The sequence below is a fragment of the Pectinophora gossypiella genome, chromosome 5 (genome assembly GCF_024362695.1).
Source record: "Pectinophora gossypiella chromosome 5, ilPecGoss1.1, whole genome shotgun sequence".
NCBI lineage: Eukaryota > Metazoa > Arthropoda > Insecta > Lepidoptera > Gelechiidae > Pectinophora > Pectinophora gossypiella.
The window spans coordinates 15,406,689-15,431,443 of record NC_065408.1 but is presented as its reverse complement, the minus strand read 5'-3'; the positions used below and the strand labels follow the sequence as shown (position 1 = coordinate 15,431,443).

Genomic DNA, 24,755 nt, shown 5'->3' with positions numbered 1-24,755 from the left:
TTTCGTCTTAAATATGCTCCGTCTATTCTATACAAGGTCTTTGTTTATAATGACTGAGTGACTTTTTTTATCTGTTCTGTGATTGCGTCATCACATCATTCGATTAATTTGTTTGTTGACAACAAATTGTTGTTTGTTCGTTTTTTGACTAAGTGACTGTTTATATTGTAATAGAAAATTGGAAAAAAGATCGATTTTTTGGAAATCGATATTTTAGATCTCGATTTTTTTGTGGATCGATTCATCAGGTCACGATTCGAATCGATTTAAAAATCGATCTTTTTTGGAATGAATCGCCATCCCTACTGGGGAGTGAATGGATTTTTTTTAGTTTTTGCCCTGGTTGCAGAGGCAATGGAAAAGAGTAGAGAGAGTGAATGGAATAAGGGCGTTGCTACACATTCGACTAAATTGTAAGCAAGTAAGTTTTACACAAACTAATGTTTTTATTTGAATTTCTGTATAAAAAATCGTACCATATGTTAAAACAATAAGTATGTCGAATAAATATTTTTTCTTTCTTCTTTCTCTTTCTTACCATTACAGACGACGGCGATATACCACCTCGTTGGACGGTGGTCTCAGCAACAGAACAAAGCTCGGTAAGGTATGGACACTTGTAATGGAAGAAATTCTATATCTTGAATGTACCTCTGACTACCTCCTGTTTAGAGTATTTGTTACGTTGTGTCAACCACAAAGACCAAGTACTTGGTCCTTGGTCAACCATGAAAAGATTAAGTTAAGGGAGTTTTGGTCGGGGGGAAAGGAAAATATAAAAAGCAATATATGGGTGTTTAGCTAATTTATTTTCAGTTCTTAAACGCCAATAACCTACTAATGAGCTGATAATACAATTTAAAAAAGACCTATCCTAATTTTTTATTGAATAATGCTTGGTAACAAATTATAATCCTTTTTGTATTCAATAAAAAGTTACTAACTAAACAATAATATAAAACAAAATCCCAATAATGCTTACAGATGCATTCTTCGTTATGTCGACATTGCAGTGGTGCTTTCGTTACATTATTGAGAAAAATAACTTAAGAAATTTAAATAAAGCTAATTTATCATCTTCTAAATAAGCCATTATGTATCAGTAAAGTGAGTAATTTTGAGGAAAGTCGACAAGTGCGTCGTAAATATAAATAGTACATGATATAGAAGTATACCAAAGAGAAACATCCGAACGAGCTGATACACGAGGCGTCTGTCGCAGTCACAGCACAAGCTGTACAACTTGACAAACAAAACATATTCACTACAACTATATTCCGACGACACTAAAAAAGTACAATAAAAATTATACCATTCAAAATCATGGCTAACTAATTCGCAAACTCTTGAGGATAATGATTTCTTAAACAGGCACTCTGCGTGAATTTATTGTGTTAGATCTAAGGTCCTACAGGTTCCTTCACATATTTTAGAAAATATATAAAATACAAGTGGACGCGCCGCTACGCGCGCCTCCAGACATTACTCTGTAAACCCGTTTACAATTGAACGGCCGAAACTGAGTACTGCTGAGTTTCAGCCATTTAACTCTCACTCCGGCATTATCGATCCTCAGTCTATGAACACAATTATCCAGCGAACCTTATCTAAAGCATTAAAAGCTAATTTATGTGTATGTGGCATGAACAAAACTGTGGAACTTAGCGCAGTCAATATTGTGAAATGTTCAGTGAATTATCTAAATTCACATTGTCATTAACATCTTGTACTAAAACACCCCAAGTTTGCATTGCTCAGGCTTACAAACTTTATAATTTACTTTTAAATCATGTTATCAAATCCATTTGATAAAAGAAGTAAAATATGTATTGCAAGAATACCTCTAGTTAGATGACAGGATAGGGTAGAATGAAGTTTCGTATACTCATTTATAAAGACGAAACTTTGCCTCTTGGGCTTGAAAATTTGTGTTTAGGATTATAGCACATTTCATAGATAGGAACTCAATAAAGATTCCTAGAGTAGATAGGATTGGTACAATTGATAATACTGTATTATTGCAGGTAGGTTGAATGGCGTTTCACAATATTAGTCCTGGTAAATTCCACTGGCAATCACAATGTCTTGATCATTAATTAGTTAGGATACTCTATTCCCGCATATAATATTCACATATACCAAAATATGTTTGTCTTGATATATTGCAGTTTTCACCGCCGCCGCCTTATCCGCCGTTATTAGGACAGATCTGAAAGAAAAATAAACAAAGTATTATTAACTATTGCCACCTCTTCAAGAAATGTCAGAGATTATTTTGATTTCAGCAGCCTCTCATAATTTTAAACGGAAGGGACGGGTAATAGACAAGCTAAAAATTTATGGAACACACTGCAATTTTAGACAGAAATTCGTCCTAATTAAATGGTTTCATTCGGTCAGCTGTTAATCTTCCGTCCCCTTCGTTATTTGCAGGTAAAAAAATGAATGAATTAGCACTATTGTAATTTGTTTTTGATACCTACTAATAATTATTATTGTTTGTTTCGATACTAGCAGTTACTTAAATTCCTCGCGACCGTTAAATCCATAGATAAAAGATTGATAACCCCAACTAATATTAACCCCTCTTGTTATGTTACCATGTCGGACGAGTGTGTTCAAACTGTCGTGTGCGAACAGTATGGCGAGTTACTTGTGCTTATAGGCACTACTTTTTGACGCGAACATTTCAAATCCTTCGGGGACGCAGGCGTGATGCTATGTTATGTAAGAGTGTTACTTACAGCTGGGAACGAGATCCTGATGCATGTGATGTTCGGCGTCCATCCCGATAGGCATGCACGTCGCGGGCGGCGGCCGGCGTTGCACCTGTATTACACACATACACACATTACTACACATTATAAACACACACACATTATCAATAAATATACATACAGTTGTATTGTATAATTTTAATTACAAATTGTTGACAAAGTCTGGTGTCTTACGCGTTATTTTGTAGCTGGGGCTGCAAAGCAAATATTGCAGTGTATGACGTATGTACAATGTTTCCTAACAATGAATAGCGTTGATTATAATTCAAAAAAGTGTTTACGACAGATAAGCTACATTAATTCGGCTGGTTTTCCCTTCGCGGGTTGGAAGGGTTTCTGTAAAAACCGGACCTGTCAAATCTTCAAGTTAGTAAAAAAATAGATATGTTTCCACTTCATAAAATAGTATTCCACTTTATAGAAAATCAGCGTCATAGTATAGCTACAGCTAGATTGTGACATTTGCTGAGCTGAAGCCGTTTCGGCATTAAGTATAATAATTGTTAGGTAATTTAATTACTTCTAAGTAAGTAATGTTAATTTGTGTTTTGGCGAATAAATATTTTATTTTTTCTTTCTTCCACTGTTTTTCATCTTAGGCAAGACAACTAAGCCAAACCAACCAAATTGGAGATGTCCTTAAAAAAGGTATAGTACGATCTACTCTGAACCTGCCCACGTGTATGAAGCGATTGACGAATGTGGAGGAAGAGAAGTGTGTCAGAATCGAATTAAATGGAATTCCTCGGTGGGAAATAGGCGTAAGTTTATGTATGTAAGCCAACTAAGGGACTAAATTTTATCCAAAATCAATGATATGTGCGACTTGCTTGACATGAGGTGTCGATTAATAATGCCAGTGAGAACCACGTTAGCACCTTTGTAATTTTCTTCAACCAGGGGGGTTGAAAAGGCCACATTGATTGCGCATGTAGAAGTGCGCAATGTTAAGATGAACTGACGATGCCTCTTTAACCCTTTGATGACGTAGCAGACACGCGTGCCAGTACGCACCACGGATGCATATCGATACATACAACATTCAGAGTTCGATGGTGTTGCTGTTGCATGTATGGTCCGTTACCTGATCGAGGTTGAAGCGCACGAAGGCTTCATACTGCTCGGCGAGCTTGCTGCTCAGCGCGGTCTCGTACTCCGCGCGCAGCGCCGCCTCCTGCTCCCGGAGCATTCGCTCGCAGATCATGCGCACCTACAGATACATCATACAGCGTGTTAGTGACATCGTAACGAAAACCTTGAAGGATGATTCAGACCCTGATTCTGAGTTGATACCAAGTGGAATTATCCGTCGCAAAAGTATGAACAATGAATAATTAAAAAACACAAAAAATTTCATGAATTTTACTTTGCATGAATTTTTCATGAACTCAAAATCATGGTCTGAACCACCCCCTCAGTATTTGTTAGTGTCACTAACACCCTTATTATTATTATTTGAGTGTAAAAAGGCTCGAGCTGATGCAGCCTGAATGGCCGCTGCGACCTAGCACGATCTTGTGACCAAATCCCTTAATTTGAAAATCCTCTAGACCGATCCGTTCGATTCGATCTAGCGTCTTTTTTGGAGGAAGCACCATTACCTCCTGGGGGTCCATTATGTGGACCCCCAGTGCTCGGCTTCTACTGTGTATGAGAGCGTCATTGCACAGCAGGTGCAATGGCGTCTCATCCTCCTTTAAACAGAATCTGCATAAAGGAGACTTGGTCAGCTCCATTCTATGTAGGTGCTTGTTGAGTCTACAATGCCCCGTGAGGGCCCTATATTATAATAGTTTAATTTAGCACAAAAAAAAAGTATATGCGATGCTGCACGCATATGCGTACACAGTATGCTTCAACGCAATAATGTCGGTTATTTCGACGTTTATGGCAATGCGACGCAGCCGTGGCCCAGTTGGAAGAACACTTGACTCTCACTGTGAGGTCGCAGGTTTGAATCCCCACACAATGTGAATGTCTTTCTTATTCTAGGGTAAGAGGCATAGTAAAAAAAAAAGAATTCTCGAGTATGCTCAACATCAAAGAAGATGTACCTAAATAACAATTTTATATATCATAATTATATAATTTATCTATTTAAGATAACAAAATTAATTTGTTGCTAACAGTTGTTAGTAAAGTAAAACTAAATTTGCCTTATCAGGGGACTATTAGCATATCAATTGTCTTGTTACATCCTGGTCTATTGTGTATTTTCTTCATTGCGTGATACGGGCTGAATTGTGATCACTGGCCACATAAAAACCATTAATCAAGAATTGCGAAGGCGAAGCCTTTCAAGGGCAAAAAATATCAAGAATAGTAAAACCTAGTCAAAACCAAAAGTTTTTACGAGAAACCTGCCGTCGTCTGTTTTTCCAACCCGTTATAATCTGGGTCTTCAAGGCTAGAGTGAATAGGCATTTGCTGGGTAAGCATGATCCACACTAGACCACATCATCATCACTTACCATCAGGTGAGATTGTGGTCAAACGCGACCCTATATTGTTAAAAAACCGAAAGTATTCTTTAAGGTTGTATGAAAATACTGTCCTGTGACGTCATCAATAAAAAATGTTCAAACAACGTACTCACTGTTACTTAATTCATAAAGAAAATTCGAAAGTATATTTTTGTTATCAAAAGGAAAGGAAAGAAGAAGAGTGTAGATGATTCTTAGACTGGCTTCTTTCTAGATTAACAATACAATACAATTACACTTTATTGCACCAAAATAAAAAGAAATAATTACAAAAAGTATCTTAACTAAGTATATAGCAATTGGCGGCCTTATCGCTTAAAGCGATTTCTTCCAGACAACCATAAGGTGAGGAAAAATGTAAAAAAAAATATTTAAAGATTGCGGGTACAAACTATAAGTACAACTTACCAATAAATATATGCAAATAAATATATAACATAATGACAAATATTATATATACCTTACATTTAACATTAACATTTTATATGCAGTAGTTTTAGGCGGATGAGACGTTCGTTATGTAAAAATTGACGATTCAAAGTATAACTATGTTACCTAGTGAATAACGGCCTCCGTGGTCCAGTGGTTGAGCGTTGGACTCACGATCCGGAGGTCCTGGGTTCGATTCCCAGTGGGGACATATCACAAAAATTACTTTGTGGTCCCTAGTTTGGTTAGGACATTACAGGCTGATCACCTGATTGTCCGAAAGTAAGACGATCCGTGCTTCGGAAGGCACGTTAAGCCGTTGGTCCCGGTTACTACTTACTGTGTAAGTACGTAGTCGTTATAAATGAGTCATGTCAGGGGCCTTTGGCGGCTCAATAGTAACCCTGACACCAGGGTTGATGAGGTTAGTAATTCGCCTCAAAACCCACACGATAGAAGAAGACCTAGTGAATAAAGATATTGAATGATTACCTGTTTGAAGGTGAAGAGCGCGCGGCTGTGCACCGCCTTGTTGTGCGCGTGGTGCGCGTGCAGCCCCTGGTGCGGCGGCGAGGCGTCGCCCTCGCTGCCCGACGACGACGAGCAGCTCGGCGCGCCGCTCGCCGTGCGCAGCTGCCGCCGCCGCCGCAGCCGCTTTATCTCGTCGTAGATCTCCTGGGCCATGCGCTCTGGAACATTTATTTACCAGGTCATTGTACACAGAAACACAGACAAGTTCAGGACCTCTTCTCTATCTACTGCACACAGGTTATTGACTTTTGTCAGTGTGACACTTGCGTTTGACATACTGTCTTTGAAGGTGTTAACTTATGAAGCACCTGTTTTTGGTGTAGCACTTAACGGAAGATAACATTTAGAAGAGAGCAAGGGAAAAGACCAAGAAAGGTTTATGTGGAACAAATGAAAGAGAAGGCGAACATTGTGTCTTATAAAGAAGCCAAAGAATTAGCAATGAAGTTGTCTAGCAATTTTTTTTTACGTGACTTATTGTAGATGTTTCACAAATGGCATTGACTACTTGTACAGACAAATGGGGAGCGTTGAGGGCTCACAGCCGGTACAAAATTTATTGTCTGGCAAAAAATTATAAAATATATGATGTTTCAAATATTGTGAAACAAATAAGTAGAAAACTAAAAATCGTCAGAGTATAATTTATCTAAATTGTTGTTTTGAGGCAAATTAATGCATCAATTGCATAATTAATTATTATAATTTTCGAATGTTATATAGTGAACTAACACTATTGATAACAAATTCATTCTTTCATGAACCTAATCAACTTTCATAATGTATATTATTTACAACAACTACATAGGCCAGAGATATGGAAACTACACACAATAATAATAGAAATTTTATGATGAAAAAGCCATGTCATGTTTTTAGATGTTTTTTAATGTTTGAAAAATTTATTTTAGTAGGTAACTAGTAGAAGAGAGAAGAACATAGCACAACCTAACCTTGATTAACTGGAAGGAGTATGAAACATACTTCACTATATGGTATACTAGAGGAATAATGGTTTTTTTTTGTTAATTTCTCCTATTTCCTTTAAAGCACTGGCCAGACACTCCACACATAAAAACATTATCGTATGACGACTAATGCGTAAGTGCGAGCGAGGCATACTCCTTAGTGGCTTACGGCCATTTGACTCGTTCAACGCCACGCAAAAATGTTGGTTGTTTCATTCAAGCCATGGGAGACACAGGTGAGCCAAACTCTATTGACCCATTCTGGCCGCGGAGGTCATCGGTGAACCAAGAGAGGGTTTCGATTTAAACACGATTTACAGGCCACAAAGCAGCAATTTCACGTAAACTGTGAGAAGAGACTTACATGAATGAGTATTCTCTCTTGGCCCACCTGTGAGCCGTGGCGTTCAACGTGTTAAGACTAAAGTAAGGCCGAAATGAATTTGTGTAGAGTTGCCGTTCTATACAGTATTAATCTTTATTCTAAGGCACTGGCTAAATGCTGCAATATTAATAAAACCTAAAAGACATGTCCATGTCAAAGTAGAGCAGATTGGCGCATGATGGAGGAGGCCTATGTCTCAGGACAGCCCGATTAGAATAAGTACTACATATAATAAACCTATGTAAAGTAGAACTGTACATCGGTGAATAAAGGCTATTTTTATTTTTATTTATTTATAAAAGACATGTCCACTTGGAAGTGCTAATTAACCTTAGCAGAACAAAGCCCATTGTAAAATCAAATTATTGACTAAAAACTTGGAACTAATCCAAATCTGACACATTTCTGGTTTCTTAGTTCTAAGGGTGTCCTGTTTCTTTATTTTTAGTAAGCTTAAAAGGAGGTTCATGAATTAATGTCTTAGTCATCAGGGTAGTATGTAGTGTATACCTCTTTTAACCCTATTATCCTGTGCTGGGAGTAAGGCTTGATCAACATATTTACACTCCTCGCAATATTTTACAGCCACATGAGTTATACGCATCAAATGTTTAAAAAGAAAAACTTCCTTGCTTTTTCCCAGCTTTTTGCAGACCAGCCCTTTTAAATCAAATAAGTTTGTATTAAATATTTTAATTATGCTCCATTGTTGACCTAAAGCCCCTCTAGTCATTTTCTACAAATTCTCTTACCAGATAAATCAAGAATGAGTCATTTTAATAGTATAATACTAATATAAAATGTATTAACTCAACAAAGTGTACTTAAGTAAAAGCAGTTTACTAGTTTCTAGAAGCTAATGATAATTAATACCTACATCACTAATGACTATTAAAAATGTACATTTAATAGCATAAATGTGCATATAACAAGCCATTTTGAATTTGAAGAATTTGTTCCATAAGTAATTCAATACTTCTTTGTTCATGATGTAAAATTAAGTTCATTGTTTTATGATTACTTATGTGTTTTATACTTGTAAGCAAATCCATTAATCATTTTGTAATATTAATAATCATTATGTACATGTTATTATTAAAAACATTTGCTAGTAGAGCTAGTAATAAAATGACTACTAATCATCAAAAAAACAATGTGTAGCAAAGAAAATACGTAATAGTTTGCAAAATCTATAGACTAGATTATCATTATGTTCTATTTTTGCTCTGTCTGCAATCTTTTGACATGAATGATTTGCTGAATAGGCAATTTCCAAGTCTGATACGCAGGTAGCAACAGAAACGTTCATCCCACATACAGAACCACATAATCCACCATTTCAAATGGGTGCAGAGGCAAAAAAGGGCAAAAAATCAACAAAAGGACAAGAAAGAATCCGCCCAACGGTCTTCACGCATCACCTATCCCGCTCTAACGCGATAAAAATATTTCATGAAACAATGGCGATAAATAATACAGCTGACTAATGTTATATACCACGCAAAAAGCCCACAAAATTAGATTTAATTAAGCTCACGAAAACTCAACTATCATGCAATGCAGCCAGTCATTTTGCAAAAAATACAAAAAATAAATAAACCTGGGGTCAATTTCGCAGGTGCAGTAACGGATTCTCCGAACGTAGACGGCTTGTTTTCGGAGACTTTCAGTCCAGGGCTTGTGCTGGATCCTGTGGCAAATGGCGCACATCTTCGCCTTTTAGCAGGCAGCTGGGACATCGACTCCCAATCCAAATTTCTTTTGAGAGTAGCGCACGCCATTTTCTTTTTACGCCCAACAAATGTCCTCCACTAGTACAACTGTTTGGAATTTAGACTTTTTGTCACAAATGTCGTAAAATTGGAAAATATTATTAAAACTTAACGTAAAATAACACTACAATTTGAGTACAGATATTTCTAAACTATAATTATAAAGGATCCCTATAAATATCAAGGATTATCGACGCTATTTTCTATTTCCAAAAATTCGGCTGCGATTCACTTTTCACTTCATTCAATTTTGACATTTGTTTTCGCAGGAGTACCAACCCAAAAATACGAACTCAACCATAAACAAAAATTCGGATACATGTCAACTATTCACATATTTCAGGTGTCAAGTTTCTATTGACAAAGTATCCAAAGTGATGGATTTTGAGTGCTATTAAAACAAAAATCTTTTTGAATCCAAAGTGTATAAAACCATTAGTATTTAACAGTAATAATTTCTTGTATGTAATGTTTTTGTATTTCAAGGTCATCATGATGTCGCCTCACCACCTCGAGCGAGGCAGGTCAATGTATACGGTCCACTACAAGAGGTATTGTTTATGAAAAAAAAAGGCTTTTCGGCGGGAAACGGGAACGGGACAGTTGCTTTCTTCATTGAGTAATCTAAATAATTAATACGAAGTGGTGTTTTGTGGTTAATGATCGCATTAAGTTAGTCAGAAGACATTCGCGAGTGTTATTATATTGGAGTATTCAATGAACAAAGTGTATCTGCCTATTTTCGCTTCGTGTCGGGAAGCCGCTTCATAACTCAAAAGTTTATGCGGACTTTTGAGTTAATTCGTTTGGGGTTCGGAGTAGGAGTCTACTCCGAGGGTGGGGGCTTAGGTTTCATCATCATCATTCATCACCTTTCATCATTTCATTAATCATCAAGAAAAAAAAATACGTAAGACATGGCTGTATGGGCATAGTTCCCTTTGCCTTACCCTTCGGGGAAAAACAAAACAAAAAAAAAAAAATTATGAAAAAAAAAAAACGACTGTCACTGACAGCTGACGAAAAAGTGTTTATACTCGCGTGAGTCATTTTACGAATTTCGTAGGTCCTTGGGAATTTCTTGTGACTCCTCGTTACTGTTCCTGTAAAGGTCTTAGTACCTTTGTTTTTTTATACAAACAGTTTTGTAAAACCGTCAAGCTGGGGAACGAAATGTCTTCGTCTGCTATGGAGAGTATCCTTTTCAAATGTTTCACAACTATTGTTTCATAGGAAAAATATATTTATTTGTTGCCTTTATTATCAATTTAGCTTCTATGCTGTACTTCTTGCTGTATTGTTGTATATGTCGTATTTAAAGTAAGAGAAGTGAACACAAGTAGAAGGCTTTAGTGGTCTATTGGAATCATTCTTTACTTGCTTTATATTTTAGGTACTAGTTTGTATTCTTCTTATACTAATCCCCCTCAGTGTGTGTAATTGTATTAGTGATTCATAAGTTACGTGAATTTTGGAATTCATTGAACTTATGTATGCATTCAGAAAACTTTTAGTAGCAGGCAAATTAATGCTTACACTTTCTATAATTAATAAAGTATGACGTCATATTTGTAGTAGTGTGGTATACATACATACATAATATAAGCTCATAACTATATCCCAAAGGGGTAGTCAGAGGTAGATCCATCGCAAGATGAACTTAGAACCAGCACCTCACCAAGCTTTCTGTATACAAACCTTTATTTTTGTTTTTAAAAGTATTGTCACACAGACTTTTTTAAATATGACTATGTGTCTACCTTACAAGTAACACAACTCATAAACTAACCGGGCATAACTGTGAGTGTGTGTGGTTTGATTATACTTATTTATTTATTTATACAGAGTACTACAACACAGTTTACATTACAGCATTCTCTAATCTTACTCTAATAAGCTCTGATGCAGACCAGGCGTACATAACTATCCATAACTTTTAGTGTTAAACTTTATAATAATCTTTATAATAATTTTCTGATTTGTTATAATGAAAAAAATATATAGTATCCAACATAAATGTTCTAGAAGTTTTTTCTTACTTAAAAATATAAGTAGGTATGTTGTATGTAGAGTATCCAGTATAATTTTTCCACAATATAACAACTTTGGTATGTACAATGTCTTTAACTCAAAAACCAGAACATCTATTTAATTTAAAATTTGCGGTCAAGGAGCTAGAACGGAACTCAAAAAAATGTGAAAAGGAAGAAAAGGTGGAGAAAGAAAAGGCAAAGAAGGCGATACAGAAGGGCAATATGGAGGGAGCTCGGATACATGCAGAGAACGCCATAAGGCAGAAGAATCAGGCACTGAATTACTTACGGATGTCTGCTAGAGTTGATGCCGTCTCTAGTAGGGTGCAGACTGCTCTTACCACAAGAAAGGTAATTTGATTAATTTTATAAGTAACACCTCCACCAATCTGCAGTGGTGCAGTGTGGTGGAGTATGCTCCATACTCCCTCCAGTTGATTCAGGGGATTATGGGCTGTTTGTATTTCGTAATAATAATTATAGGGTTTGAATAATGAATGACTCATAGTGTGAAATGGGCTAGTTATTATAAATTCAAAATTATTGCTTGCAATGTTTTTTTTTACCTTTGATGGGTTTGCTCTTGGTCCCAGACTTGCCCGAAGGCATTTGAGTAACTAAATCACAAAGTTCAGGTGTTTACTCTTAAAAAAGTACTTTTTTCACTTTATTTATTCATAGAACACACACTATACCGAGCATTGGCTATGCCTCAATCAAATGGAGCAAGTTTCTTGAAAATTTTTTCAAAGCTTATTTTACCCACAAAGCGTTGTATGTGATTCTGTGCATTTTTTAGTACACAATAAACTAAATAGGTATCCTATTCATATTTCTTACGCCTTTCATTAAGCCGGGGGCTTTGCACGCCTTATTTCGTGCACTTTATCACTGCAACCATTTGTCCAGTAGTTAATGTCATTTGTGGCAAAATAAGAACCATTGTGATAATATTCTTAAACTTACTTTTCAGGTAACAAACTCCATGGCGGGTGTAGTGAAAGCAATGGATGCGGCGATGAAATCGATGAACTTGGAAAAGATATCCACTTTGATGGACAAGTTTGAGAGTCAGTTTGAAGACCTGGATGTGCAGTCGTCGTACATGGAGAATGCCATGTCACAGACCACAACCACCACAGTGCCTCAAGGAGATGTTGATAATTTGCTACAGCAAGTCGCGGACGAAGCTGGGTACAGTTGTATTTTGTATTTTATAAGATTTATAAGAAAAGAAACCCATTAGGTACTTGGAAGATGTTAAAATGTAATAGATTTGGTTGCATGAGACTTGGTTTGCTTGCTGAATTTGGTTGTTTCATGTGACCAAATCTATTACATTTTAACATCTTCCAAGTACCTAATGGGAGTGTGTACACTGCGAGTTTTTCGACACAGACCAATACGCGCATTTGCGTGCAATGCAAATTCGTACGTAAACGCGTCCAAATTGCGAGCGGCTTTAAGTGTAATCTTCATAATAGAGCAGATAAGGCATTTAATTCATTGTCTTTCTAAAGGTGAGATGGCCGCTGAGAAGGCCGCTTTTCTAGTTCCCAGTATGCCATTGTTTTTGTAGTGATCCAACTCAATATTGTTAATGTAATTATTATTTTCTTTCAGTCTGGAACTAAACATGGAGCTGCCGGCAGGGGTACCAAGTACGTCGGTGGGCAATACGACGGTGGTGTCGCAGGAACAGGACGAGCTCACGCAGAGACTCGCCCGGTTACGACAGGCCGAGTAACACTCATGGATGATAGGCCCCACCCAAGCAGAGTTAGGCCCCATGTAAACATGGAATGGGCGCAGGAAAAAAATCGAGACACACGGAAGCATTATAATTGCGTTTGTATTCACCGTGGGACGCGCCGCTCAACCACCTCTCCATGAGGCCTAAACGTAAAATCGCTTGAATATTGTGCTGTGTGGGCGAAAACGAACGTACTTTATAAGATATTGTACAGAAATTATGGTTACTTTATTTTTCGCAGGTTTCTAGCTATACCAAGTTAGTAGAGAATACTTTAGTGTTAGGGCAGTAGTGTTTTTACTGAAGGTTAAAATTTACAGAAATATCTTGATCTGTTCTCGGTCTTGAAGTGTTTGATGTGTTCAAATGGTATAGCTAGAAATATTGTCGCAGTGATTTTTTTAGCATACAAAGTGCGCTAAAATTATTCAGTTTGAGATGAACTCAAGAGGTGAACTAAAATATTTGCGAATTAACAATGTGAAGTTAGTATATGGATAAACCCTTACTGAAATTTATAATAATGTTTTATGAAGCTAATGCCCCCGATTCCTGCAGACACATCCTAATTTGATTTTAAGTTATACCTGTCGTTTTCTTATCCGCCGAAAAGGAAAGGGACGGGTGATTGACAACTGTTAATTAAAAGAATGGCGGGCGAATAAAGTAGTCATCTCACTCATGTGCAACCCGTTTGACGTGTGCTGTCAACTTAATTCTGTCGGGTTATTGACCAGTATAAAATTTGGCTAATCTGTCACTAGATGGCGCTAGCAGTTTCGACTTTCGTAAATCAAGTTTTGCCGCCGTAATAGATATCATTGTAAACGATTCTTAATTACGCAAGTATTGTAGTTGTTAAGAATGTAATAATAAGTCTCATGTTAATATTGGTAATACAGACTTTCGTGATTGTTTTTCTTCATTCCTTTTTCCAATTTCGTTGATAAATGTATAGGTATATTTTCTGCTCACTCACTCTCTGCCCACCCCCTTACGGGCATGAGTTTATGTATGTATAGGTAATTGTTGAATGGTGCAAGGGTAATCTGTTTAAAATTAGCTGCAAACGTTTCTTTGATAGTCACAAAATATCTATCGAACTTGCTTTCTGTTTGCACCAATGATCTTACTTTTAAGCCTGAATAATATATGATTATTTTTTGATTTTGTGTAAAATATGTTTATTACAATTTTTAATAAGTAGTGTGTTTTTATTTCAGTAGTTAGCTCGCGACAACAAACACTTTAGGACCCGATAGTTCTTTAGATTCCCTCGTTCAGTGCTTATCGCTATCGGCCCACTAACTAGAGCCGATTAATTATTTCAAATATAAGTTACCTCTCAGACCACGCCCTGAGTAGAGCTTCGCACCTCACTGGGCATCGCGTTCCAACATGATGGAAAGGCTTTCTACAACACCTCTTTTCGCACCAGTTATACATATATACCCAGTCCCACATCACAGTATCTGGGTGCATGACTGGGTATCGAATCTGGGACTTATTTAGCTATTATATCCCAAAGAACACCAGCATTTAAAATACATAGTTACTCGGATAAAAACACAATATTTCGCTTTAAAATATTTTTATTATCCATAAAACAATTAAAGGAACAAGCACGAGTTATCAATATGAGGTCTAACAGTAAACTCTCAACTATATCAAGTAATGTCGAAGTTGTAGTAAAACTACATTTGTCCTTACAACCTATTATTAAAATGCAAGCTAGATTTGCTTTTATATCATAGTAATATAAAGCTGGGTTTGCGATGGCTCTGTTGCACTTACACAAATCACATTTATCGTATAATACGTCGTGATCATTGGTCGAAGGGTTCAATGACCGTTCTAACGTAAATTGCACCCATAGATTCGTAATTTGAAAACGCCGCCTGGAATCCCGATTGTTCCAGAAGTTTCTAGACGATTGACTGTCCATTGGTAAGTAATACTGAATGTTAATAGCCTCTAAAACCGGATGAAACCGGTTCACCAATGAGCGGGAATTCTCCCAAGCGGCGGCGTCAATTACCTTACAACCTAAACAAATGGCATTATGACTTAGTAGAGTGTATATAAAGGAACTGGTGTCTTTGGTAATGGGGTGTTAAGCATCTCCGTTGTCGGTGGTCTTGAAGGATATTTGGTAGAAGATCCAGTCTTCGAGGAAGGAGGGGACGAAGGCCTTGCTCTTGCTGTACTTCACCGGCGGTTTCAGCTTCTTCAACTCCTGCTCATACAGCTCCAGGGATTTAGGCGAAGTAGCACCGTTTCCCTGGAAGACGATGTTTTGTTATATCGGTGTCGAATCAGGCGGACACAAACTTTTTAATTTAGTTTGGCAGTTCTAAAAGTAGCTCTATCACTTTCTAACACTTGTTGTAAGTGAAACATCTAAGTCATGAGCAATATCATGTACTCATTTTAAAACCTTATCGCATTCAGATATTTGACATTTAGTGAGACTTACAGTTCAATTTGTCGCAAAAATTAATGTGACATGGTAAAGTGTAGGTAGATATCGTGGCGTTATAATGAAAACCACGTAAGCGAGTTTTGAAAAATCACATTCGAATGTGATTTTTGTTAAGAAAACCTCGCAATAGACACGCTAGTTTCAACACAGGTAAAAAATGTGGTCTCAACTTTTACCCGGATTGAAATTTATGAGGGTCTTCTTCGCTCCAGGATACGCTCCCCAAAAAAATATAGATGGCGCTGTCTAGATTTGTCTTCCTTCTAATTTTAAAATGAATGAATAGCCCGGGCGAATCAAATAGGTATCTCGCTGGTATGCAAACTTTTTGACGTGTGCTGTCAACTTAATTCTGTTTGGTTAATGTAAAATTTTTAGAAAGTTGTTTAAGATTTATGCCTAAAGTTGACGTGTATTCCGTACATTTTATGCCTGTCGATTACCCGTTCCTTTCCATTTCGGCGGATAAGAAAATTACACCTTACTCCTTGGCGGCTTTCGGCCATTTAAGACTAAAGTAAGGCCCAGAGGGGGTGATGTCGGCCATACGAAATGGCGAGGGGCGAAGAGTTACCGTTCTAACCGTAGTTATATTCTTTATTGAATACCTCTACACGCTCGCATACAGAGGGCGGTCCACGCAGCATATAGCCGTACCGAGTGGAAAACCATAACCTGTGGTCGCGATCCTCGGCAGTGGGGGAATGACGAAGAAGAACACGCTCGCAAGTTAAGCTGTTGGCGCCGGCTATTAGCAGTAAAAAAGCACCTCCACCAACCAACTCGCAGTGGAGCAGCGTGGATTATGCTCCATACCCCATCCGGTTGATTAGGGGACACCTGTGCCCAGCAGTGGGACGTGTATAGACTGTTAATATGTGTACGTTATACCTCTAGTCAACTTACATGAGTCATGAATTTCCCGTTAGGCTTGAGAATCTTGAAGGCGCTCTGCAGGATGGTGATCATAAACTCCCAGAGCTCCCCGCAAGCTGACTCCGATATGGGGATGTCCGTGAGGTCGCCGAAGATATAGTCCACCTTCTTGCCTTCCTTTATCAACTTGTTCACAGTCAACATGCAGTCTTCTACGATTATCTGGAAGGTAAAGTTTTAGTTAGTCATTGGCCCCGATTCCTGCAGACACCGCCTAATTTTATTTTAAGTTATATCCGTCATTTTCATATCCGTCGAAAAGGAAAGGGACGGATGATTCACAGCTCTTAATTTTAGGAAGAGTGAGTAAATGAATGAATAACCCGGGCGAATCAAAAAGGTACGTCGCTGGTATGCAATCCGTTTGACGTGCTGTCTACTTAACTGTGTCGGGTTATTGACGGATGTAAAATTTTTAGACGGTTGGTTTAGATTTGTGCTTAAAATTGACGTGTGTTCCATAAATTTTATGCTTGTCGATTACCCGTCCCTTTCCTTTTTGGTGGATAAGAAAATGACAGATATAACTTAAAATAAAATTAGATGGTATTTACAGGAATTAGACATAAAAATACTGTCACCATTCTCCATACTACTAATCCAAAGCCAATTTTTGGGGCACGGTAGTGCCTCCGCCAAGACGAGCAAAGCGAAGCTCAGGGGCAGGGCACTACCTACCTTTTCTCGAAACATATCGTCCATTTTTTGAAACCTTATAACTTTGGTTTGGATTATACCAGGTAAAGAAAATTCTCAGGATATGTTACCAGCATTGCACTTATTAAACATGTAAAGTTTCAAATGTATAGCTATTATACTTTCACCCTCCAAACAAAGACAATCTTATTAATGCGGTCGAGTTTCGAAACATATTGTACATATACAATCGATAAATTGTATTGAACGAAGTGAAAAGATAAGTTTGTCGCGCCGTAGCTTCGTCGACAGCACTGCAGCGCTCCACTACTAGATGTGCCAAACGTTGCATTTTTCTACATCGCGGTGTGACGATTATCACGCGAAATGTGACCTTGAATTACAGACGTTTACGGCCAAGCCACATATTTTACCTAACATGTAGAATTTGTAAACTTAGGGTTTGTATACGTAGCCCATGTAGAGTTAGAAAGGATGGCTCTATTGTGACCGGGATAACGCTAGGGAGATGGTCATATGCTGTGATCTAGCTAGTCTATTGTTTACCTCATAGTTAGGTCCCTTTCGTCGCTCCAGCACATCCCCGCAGATGGGGCGCAAGTATTTATTGCACGCGGTCATCACAGTCTCGTCGATCTCCAACATCCACACGAACTTTGGCTTCTCTTTCAGCAGCTCGTACAGTAAGGCACCGTCTCCACCACCTGCGATGTAAAATTATTTATTAAAAAGTGAAATGCCGGACATGGCATATTTACGAGCCGCTTCTGCGTATGCGTTCGACCTGGCTACTTGTACTAAGTACTGTTTAATTTGTGAGTGATATCCACCGAAAGTGTAGTTCGGTGTAGATTGTTGACTTTATTCTACCTTCTTGGAAACGTCTTATAAAACTAGGCGGTCTATATCGGGCGGGCCCTGTCGTTGTATGTCGCAATACAATACAACGTTAATACGTGTTGTGGGCATGATGTCGGGACAAACGCTCTTGGGGTTTAACGACGTCATATTAATAATATTTGTTAGTATAAAAGTATAAAAAAATACTCTATCTAAATACATAGGTACCTCAGTAAAACGGTACTTATATAGCTCAATTCGAATGACAGCAGCAGGCTCTGCACGACAACCGCGCCGCGCCGCGCGCGATTTATACACGAACATTTCTTTTTAATAATATTAAGACCTGGGGGGTCAAAAGCAATATTGCAATTTGACATTTGCGCATATAAAAGTAAGTGTGCAATGCAAACAAATGTCAAATGGCAATAATGCTTTTTTAGGTGAATTGCTTTGATGTGGCCTTTTCGACCCTCATTGTATTTTTACAAAGTTTCATAATAAATGATTCTTTTTCTTAAAAAGTATTTTTTATCTGCGCTAGATGTGTTTTCTTCAATCACGGTCATGTTTTCTTTTCGTCTCTAACAGTCGCTTTAAAGTCAAGTCTCAAAGAATAAATATTTAAAACAGTTTCATTTCACCTCTTCGTTTGGGTAAATACAAGAATCTGATAACTTTTGTTATGAATACATTCCACTATCGTAAGACATATGTAATGGTTTCTATTTACTTTATTATATGATCTCCAGCAGTGGGACGTATAAAGGCTGTTTAGTCATGTTATGTTATACGGAAATTGCAGGTCATGGTCCCTCAAAAGTTTTCCTTACGATGTCAATTACACCCGTATAATATAGGGGTAAGAGAACTGTGTTAGGAGTCAGGATCGAAGTAAATGGAATTCCATAATCTCTGCTTACCCCGGTGGGGAAGAGGCGTTAGTTTATGTATGTACTAAATTAATGTTAGTTAATAAAATACATACCCAAAATGACAATTTCTTTCCCTTCGTAGTTCTCTTTCCCTCTCTGCATCAGTGTCTCCGTGTACACGAGATCAGCTTCCGATATATCTGTAAAAGAATCGATAGAATTTAGTTTCTTTTTTCAATTTTGTTTATCGAATTTAGTTTTCTTTTTCAATTTTGTTTATCGAATTGAGTTTTTTTTTCAATTTTTTTTTATGGAATAGGTACGTTTATATTCATTAAAGGTATAGGTATACGTCCACTGGAGCGGAATCAAAGCGGAGAGACAAATGTGTAGTGTCCCTAGTTCAGAGATAAACTATTAAATTCTGATTACTAAATAAAGATAGATCTAAAAGTGTCGAAAAGCATTTCCTTTTTCGATTTAATTTATTTATGAGTTTTATTAGGTAAAGTAATAATAAGTCCCGACATTTTATCACGTATTTCTGTGACGTCACAGTGTGATTTTTCATACAAATTACATAGTAATTTAGTAAAAAGTACCTGATTTGACTAGTTGGAAACTAGCCTATTCGGAATCTCGGCATTTATACGAATTATTGAGTAGGCCTATTCGAAGACTTTTCGGTAGAAATAAGTTGTGCCTTTGGCTCTCTTGTTAAATACTATTTAATGTAAAAAGAAAAAAATATACCATAAAAGTTTTTTTTTTAATATTATTTAAAATTAAGCATTAGAAAACTTAAATATATGCTTTATAATATTACAATGTAGCCTATTATAGAGGATGTAGAAATGTGTATAAAATACATATGCGTATCTTGTGCAGCTAGGAGTTTAGACTTCATACTCAACATTAGTGTATCTGTCGCGTGTCTACCTAGGTAAATGTTATACAATAGTGACACGAAAGAATTCCATGATATAGAGTGGCAATCACGCAATGTACTATACGTAGTTATACATGATTTGATTTTTGATTTGTGTTCTCTCTTGTGCAATAAACTATTAAATACATATATATAAAATATATGTCAAGACGTCCTGACGCTCTGTTCTCTGATTCCGCTCAAACGGACGCACGGTTTAGGGTCTTACTCTGCAAGTCGTCCAACACGAGCATATTGCCAAGTGTCTTGGAGTGAACAATCTGCACTCTTTGAAAGGGCGACTGCTCGTCGAATAGTACACCATCGATGTCGTACTCCAACAATCGCTCGTCTGTACACACGCAATCCAAATTTAAATATTATATATTATTTCTTTTTCTGGTTTGGAAAAAGAACAATGTTTTTAAATTCAAATTATTTATTTACAAATGTGTTCTAATGGGCTGAATTTAAACAGCCAGTGTCATTAGGAGAATAGTCTGGTGTTAATTAAGTCTCTTTTGATGGTGTCGAAAAAATGATGTCGATAGCGAATTTCAATATTACCAGTATTATTAAATAGCTCTTGTTATATGCGCAAGCATGAAATTCATCCGCAGCAATAAATCAATTTGTCATCCACACGGCAAGACGAATCGCCATACTTATTAGATACTTTCGCCAAAGAATAAATAATAATTATGGGTACCTACGTCTTTCGCGTAACTTTAGGTGCTGGTGTCTTAAAGCCGTAAAGGCCAAAGTCCTTTTATAATCCAAACTACATTGTTTAACTATTGTGTCTGGAAATGTGGGCTTTACGAGACTTAGATTTCAAGCTCAAAATTAAATCACACTTGAGCGGCACAGCAAAATTGTCTCTAGGGAGAAATTCAGTGGCGACGCGGCGCGCCGCTCTGCGTGGTGCGTTTAATTCATAAGAAATAAGTACTAGAGTAGTTCGGTTAGGTAGGACACTGCAGGCTGATCATTCGAATTTTGAAAAAGGACGGTTAAGCAATTGGTTCCGGCTGCTATTTACTGTAGTCGTTACATGAACCATGTCAGGGGTCTTTGGAGGCTCAATAGTAACCCTGACACCAGGGTTGATGAGGTCGGTTATTGACCTCACATTTCACACGAGAGAAGTACTAGAAACAATTTATTGCCACGCCGCGCCGCGCCAGCTAAGTTCAAGTCCCATGTAATAGGACCTATTGGAATTTACCGGGCATAAATCCTGTAAACCACGTATCAATTATACTACTTATAGGACCCAAAAATTAATTCAATATCAATTTCAGTGGTTTTGTGCCCGAGCCGCGATTCGAACCCGTGACATTACGATGTAATGCCTTGATCACACCTACCGAGTGGACAGGCGAGACTGCGCTCAGCCGAGTACTCGGTGTGTATGAACATTACAACGAGTGATCGCTTGGCCGAGATATTTGGCGAGGTAGCTACTCGACCCCTGTTTTATTTGCTAGGCCGAGTATCCACCACCGCGCTTCCCCGCACTGTCTCGCCCGTCCACTCGGTAGGTGTGATCAAGCTATAAGTCACGCGTTTTCCGAACAGTAGGTACCTATATCAAGTTAGTCTAAGAGTTGACTTTCAATAAACGGATAAATTATTTATCAATGGCATAGCACAGTCACGAATACTAGTATACACTTTGAAACCTTAACTTAGTCACATTAACTTTTTTGACAAATTAAACCGCAAGTCTCATTAAATATTGGATATGATAGTGCGACAGGGTTCTAAAGTGGGTACATGATATTGCTCATTACCCATAAAAATATCAAATTAGGAACACTTTATTCAACTAATAATATCTGACTAATCAGAAATCGGCCCTAAGGTGGCCTTAAGTCTATATTTACAAATTCTAGCCTTGCAAACTACAAGATTATAGCGTTTGAGAAACACAAACTGCGGCAGGCTATTCCAGACCTTCGCCGCTTGTATTAAAAAGGAAGATGTTCACATCGTTTAGTTACGATGTTTCAAAATTAAACTATCGACATCGATTTTGCGACATCACGAGTGTGTCAGTCGTTAATATTGGGAGCCCCTTGCTATATCGCCAGTATTATTTCGACCTTGTTTGAGTAATTGGACAAAATACTATTCTACGACAGATACGATTTTAGTAATCATTTTATCAAAGTGAATACAGAACATACATTTAAGTACATGAAATTTTAATATCACGATTATAAGTGAGACTGAAAAGCAACATAATATGGTACAAACATTTACAAAATTGCACAAAGCTTAATTTAATATCTACATTATCGTGAGACATTTTATAGGTCATTTTAGTGAGGTATCCACATTTTTACGCATTACAGTAAACTTTTTCAATTCTACATCTATAAAAAATGTCCGGAAGGGACTGCACGGCAACCTTCGCCGCGCGCGGTGCGAATTATATCGAGGGCTTTCACCAATAGACGCAGCGAATGCTATATACGTGGCATCGTACGTGTATTCGTCGAATCGAAGCCCCCGATATAATACGCGACGCGCGCGGTGTGGTAGCCGTGCAGACCCTGCTGGATAAATTGTATAAAACTGCTCTGTGCATCTACAATAATCTTTTATGTCTTTTTTTATTAATTTTTAACTTAAACTACCAACTTATCTGCTACTATACTTTAAAAAAATGTCCGAAATAAAGTAAATTTTATTTTATGTTAAGATGTTTGTATATATTATTGCAGCTGCGCAGAATGCAATTGCTTATCTTAAATATTTGAGTTGCACAATTGGCATTGAAAAAAAACATGAATGTTGAATTAAAAAGCGTTAACATGAATTACACACTAATAGGTAAAGGCAAACACAAAGTATAATAGATATTAAAATGTAAAATGTCTTACCTGAAGTGGGGTAATACTTGCCAAACAGGCATCGTTTTAGAGGAGGGTAAGCCTGAGATTTTATGACACTGATGTATTTTTTCAGCTGACTTTCCAATACCCTCGCCGACTATTAAAATAAATAATTAATAAAAAAAGGAAAGAAAAATCAAACCAAATAGAAATGCGGGTCTAACATGCGTTTGATCGGGGGTAACAGATAAGACAAGGTTGAGCGTTTCCTGGGTACTGGAAGATTCGTTTACTTGCAAGTTAGTACAGTAACATCATGGGACAGGAAGGGGACACACATGCTCAACAGTGTTGCAGTGGCAAAAAAATTAAAACTACTTATATTATTGATTTACTTTAGACCTGTGCTGTCTATCTTAATCATACTACTTAAGCTTTCAGTGCTAATAGTCAAGTCTTATAGATAAATTAATCTATTACACTAAATAGGTGATTAAGTCTTTAAGTAATAAAATTTAAAATAATACGATATAAAAATAAAGCTATGATAAATTGGTGTAAATATAAAATTAAATGTCATAAGAATTTGTCATATTTAAAAAATGTGAATGATTTAAAAATGTTACGTTTTTACACTCAATCTATAATACAAAAATATATTGGATGCAGAGGGATTTATAAAAAATATATTCCATTAGCCAATATTTGAAAAATAATGAAACTATGCAATCTATTTTGGGTATTGCCACACTTAACATAAAAAATTTAGGTAAAACCAATAAATATTCTGAATAACTTTAGGAAAAACTGAGGGTAAATTGTAGGATCAAACAAAATTTAGGCAAATAATAAAATGGTAAGAGCAGGTTGCTTTCTAACCTGAACTAGTAAGGTAAACATCATATTTATAGCCACGTTTGATAGTTGGCAACAATTTAAGTCTTTCGCAGTCCAATGACATTCTTACCGAACTTTCCAGTAGTTTAGAGCACTAGAAAACAAATGTTACGCTCAACCTTCTACTAAGTTACGTAAAAGCTAAGTATTTTATTTTGTACACTGAAAAGATAAGTAGGAAAATCAAACTTCAATTTCTTATTAATGCAGGAATTTTCAAGTAATATATTTTTTATCTTTGCAATGACAAAAGTAAGATTATATAAATAATATTTTTTAGTAACAAATTTATTTATTATTTAGTTTAAATTATATTTTTAATCAAATATTTAAATTTTTGCTCTAATAAGTACGTGAAACCGTGTGACTGTTAAGAGTTGTGTCAGCAGGTAATGAATGAGCTTTAAAACTTGGCACCAATTTCAGAAGCCATGAATAAACTTTACGAAAACTATAATTAGCCTGAAGTTTCCACAATATTTATGTTGTAATCTTGTTGCTATAGCAAACTTAACTATGGTAATTTTTTAAACTCTTGTAAATTCTAAACAAGCCTGCTTTATAGCTGTATTACAGGCATTGTTTGCTCAATGATAAACGCACAAATATAACACGATCTAAATTATATTATTTAATCATAAGCGGCGCGCTCACCTTGAAGTTTATTAAGGGTTCCTCATTATCTTCCTTGTAATATTCAATGTTGACAGTCACGAGGCCTCTGTCAAACAATCTAACAGCCACTGTAGACCCCTTCTTACCAGTTAACAACTTCAGGGAACCTCCTTCTACTTTAATTTCAGCGGCTAAAATAAGATTTGGGATGTAATCTTTCAGCACTGTTTCCAATTGGCCGAATACGGTTTTTTGCCCGCTTTCATCACCCAAGCGGGCCGGGTCAATAGAAAAATCTAAAAGCAGTGTTTGCACCGACATTTTCAGTTTTGAACAATAATTGTACTTTGGTTATGTATGTTATATAGCTGGACGGGACCGGGAAAATGAAATGAGAAAGAAACCTTCGGTTTTCAATTGGTTGACAGTTCTTGAAAATGTTGCCACTAACAGAAAAAGAAATAAGTCGTATCAATATCAACGATATCAACAGATCAACAGGCATAAAAATTATCAATCACTCAATTTATAGTCCAAAGCCCAAGTTTAAG

General features: G+C 36.9%; 3 protein-coding genes across 3 annotated transcripts; 1 reads left to right on the top strand and 2 right to left on the bottom strand.

Moving 5' to 3' along the window:
- Window positions 1-788: 788 nt before the first annotated feature.
- On the bottom strand, window positions 789-9,609 carry LOC126367101 (akirin-like). Its single transcript, XM_050010506.1, has 5 exons — window positions 9,174-9,609; window positions 6,182-6,378; window positions 3,862-3,987; window positions 2,745-2,829; window positions 789-2,209 (listed from the first exon to the last, which is right to left on the bottom strand). The coding sequence occupies exons 1-5, from the start codon at window positions 9,352-9,354 to the stop codon at window positions 2,199-2,201; spliced, it is 600 nt and encodes a 199-aa protein (XP_049866463.1). The 5' UTR covers window positions 9,355-9,609; the 3' UTR covers window positions 789-2,198.
- Window positions 9,610-10,350: 741 nt separating this feature from the next.
- On the top strand, window positions 10,351-14,337 carry LOC126367100 (charged multivesicular body protein 1b). Its single transcript, XM_050010505.1, has 4 exons — window positions 10,351-10,540; window positions 11,485-11,729; window positions 12,352-12,572; window positions 13,002-14,337. The coding sequence occupies exons 1-4, from the start codon at window positions 10,519-10,521 to the stop codon at window positions 13,123-13,125; spliced, it is 612 nt and encodes a 203-aa protein (XP_049866462.1). The 5' UTR covers window positions 10,351-10,518; the 3' UTR covers window positions 13,126-14,337.
- Window positions 14,338-14,705: 368 nt separating this feature from the next.
- LOC126367072 (spermine synthase) lies at window positions 14,706-24,617 on the bottom strand. The gene is made up of 7 exons (XM_050010469.1): window positions 24,244-24,617; window positions 22,741-22,849; window positions 20,079-20,201; window positions 19,035-19,121; window positions 17,753-17,910; window positions 16,520-16,711; window positions 14,706-15,412 (listed from the first exon to the last, which is right to left on the bottom strand). The coding sequence occupies exons 1-7, from the start codon at window positions 24,523-24,525 to the stop codon at window positions 15,245-15,247; spliced, it is 1,119 nt and encodes a 372-aa protein (XP_049866426.1). The 5' UTR covers window positions 24,526-24,617; the 3' UTR covers window positions 14,706-15,244.
- Window positions 24,618-24,755: the final 138 nt, after the last annotated feature.

What these genes read in the sequence shown, in the direction of transcription:
- LOC126367101 (XM_050010506.1), bottom strand. Translation starts at nt 9,354, where the DNA reads ATGGCGTGCGCTACTCTCAAAAGAAATTTGGATTGGGAGTCGATGTCC. An exon ending in ACCTGCGAAATTGACCCCAG is followed by an intron (nt 6,379 to 9,173) that starts GTTTATTTATTT and finishes TAAATGTTCCAG; the next exon opens with AGCGCATGGCCCAGGAGATC. An exon ending in TGCGCTTCAACCTCGATCAG is followed by an intron (nt 2,830 to 3,861) that starts GTAACGGACCAT and finishes TGTGTAATACAG; the next exon opens with GTGCAACGCCGGCCGCCGCC.
- LOC126367100 (XM_050010505.1), top strand. Translation starts at nt 10,519, where the DNA reads ATGTCTTCGTCTGCTATGGAGA. An exon ending in CTGCTCTTACCACAAGAAAG is followed by an intron (nt 11,730 to 12,351) that starts GTAATTTGATTA and finishes CTTACTTTTCAG; the next exon opens with GTAACAAACTCCATGGCGGG. An exon ending in CAAGTCGCGGACGAAGCTGG is followed by an intron (nt 12,573 to 13,001) that starts GTACAGTTGTAT and finishes ATTTTCTTTCAG; the next exon opens with TCTGGAACTAAACATGGAGC.
- LOC126367072 (XM_050010469.1), bottom strand. Translation starts at nt 24,525, where the DNA reads ATGTCGGTGCAAACACTGCTTTTAGATTTTTCTATTGACCCGGCCCGC. An exon ending in GAAAGAAATTGTCATTTTGG is followed by an intron (nt 17,911 to 19,034) that starts GTATGTATTTTA and finishes TTTACATCGCAG; the next exon opens with GTGGTGGAGACGGTGCCTTA. An exon ending in GAAAGGGACCTAACTATGAG is followed by an intron (nt 16,712 to 17,752) that starts GTAAACAATAGA and finishes TTTACCTTCCAG; the next exon opens with ATAATCGTAGAAGACTGCAT.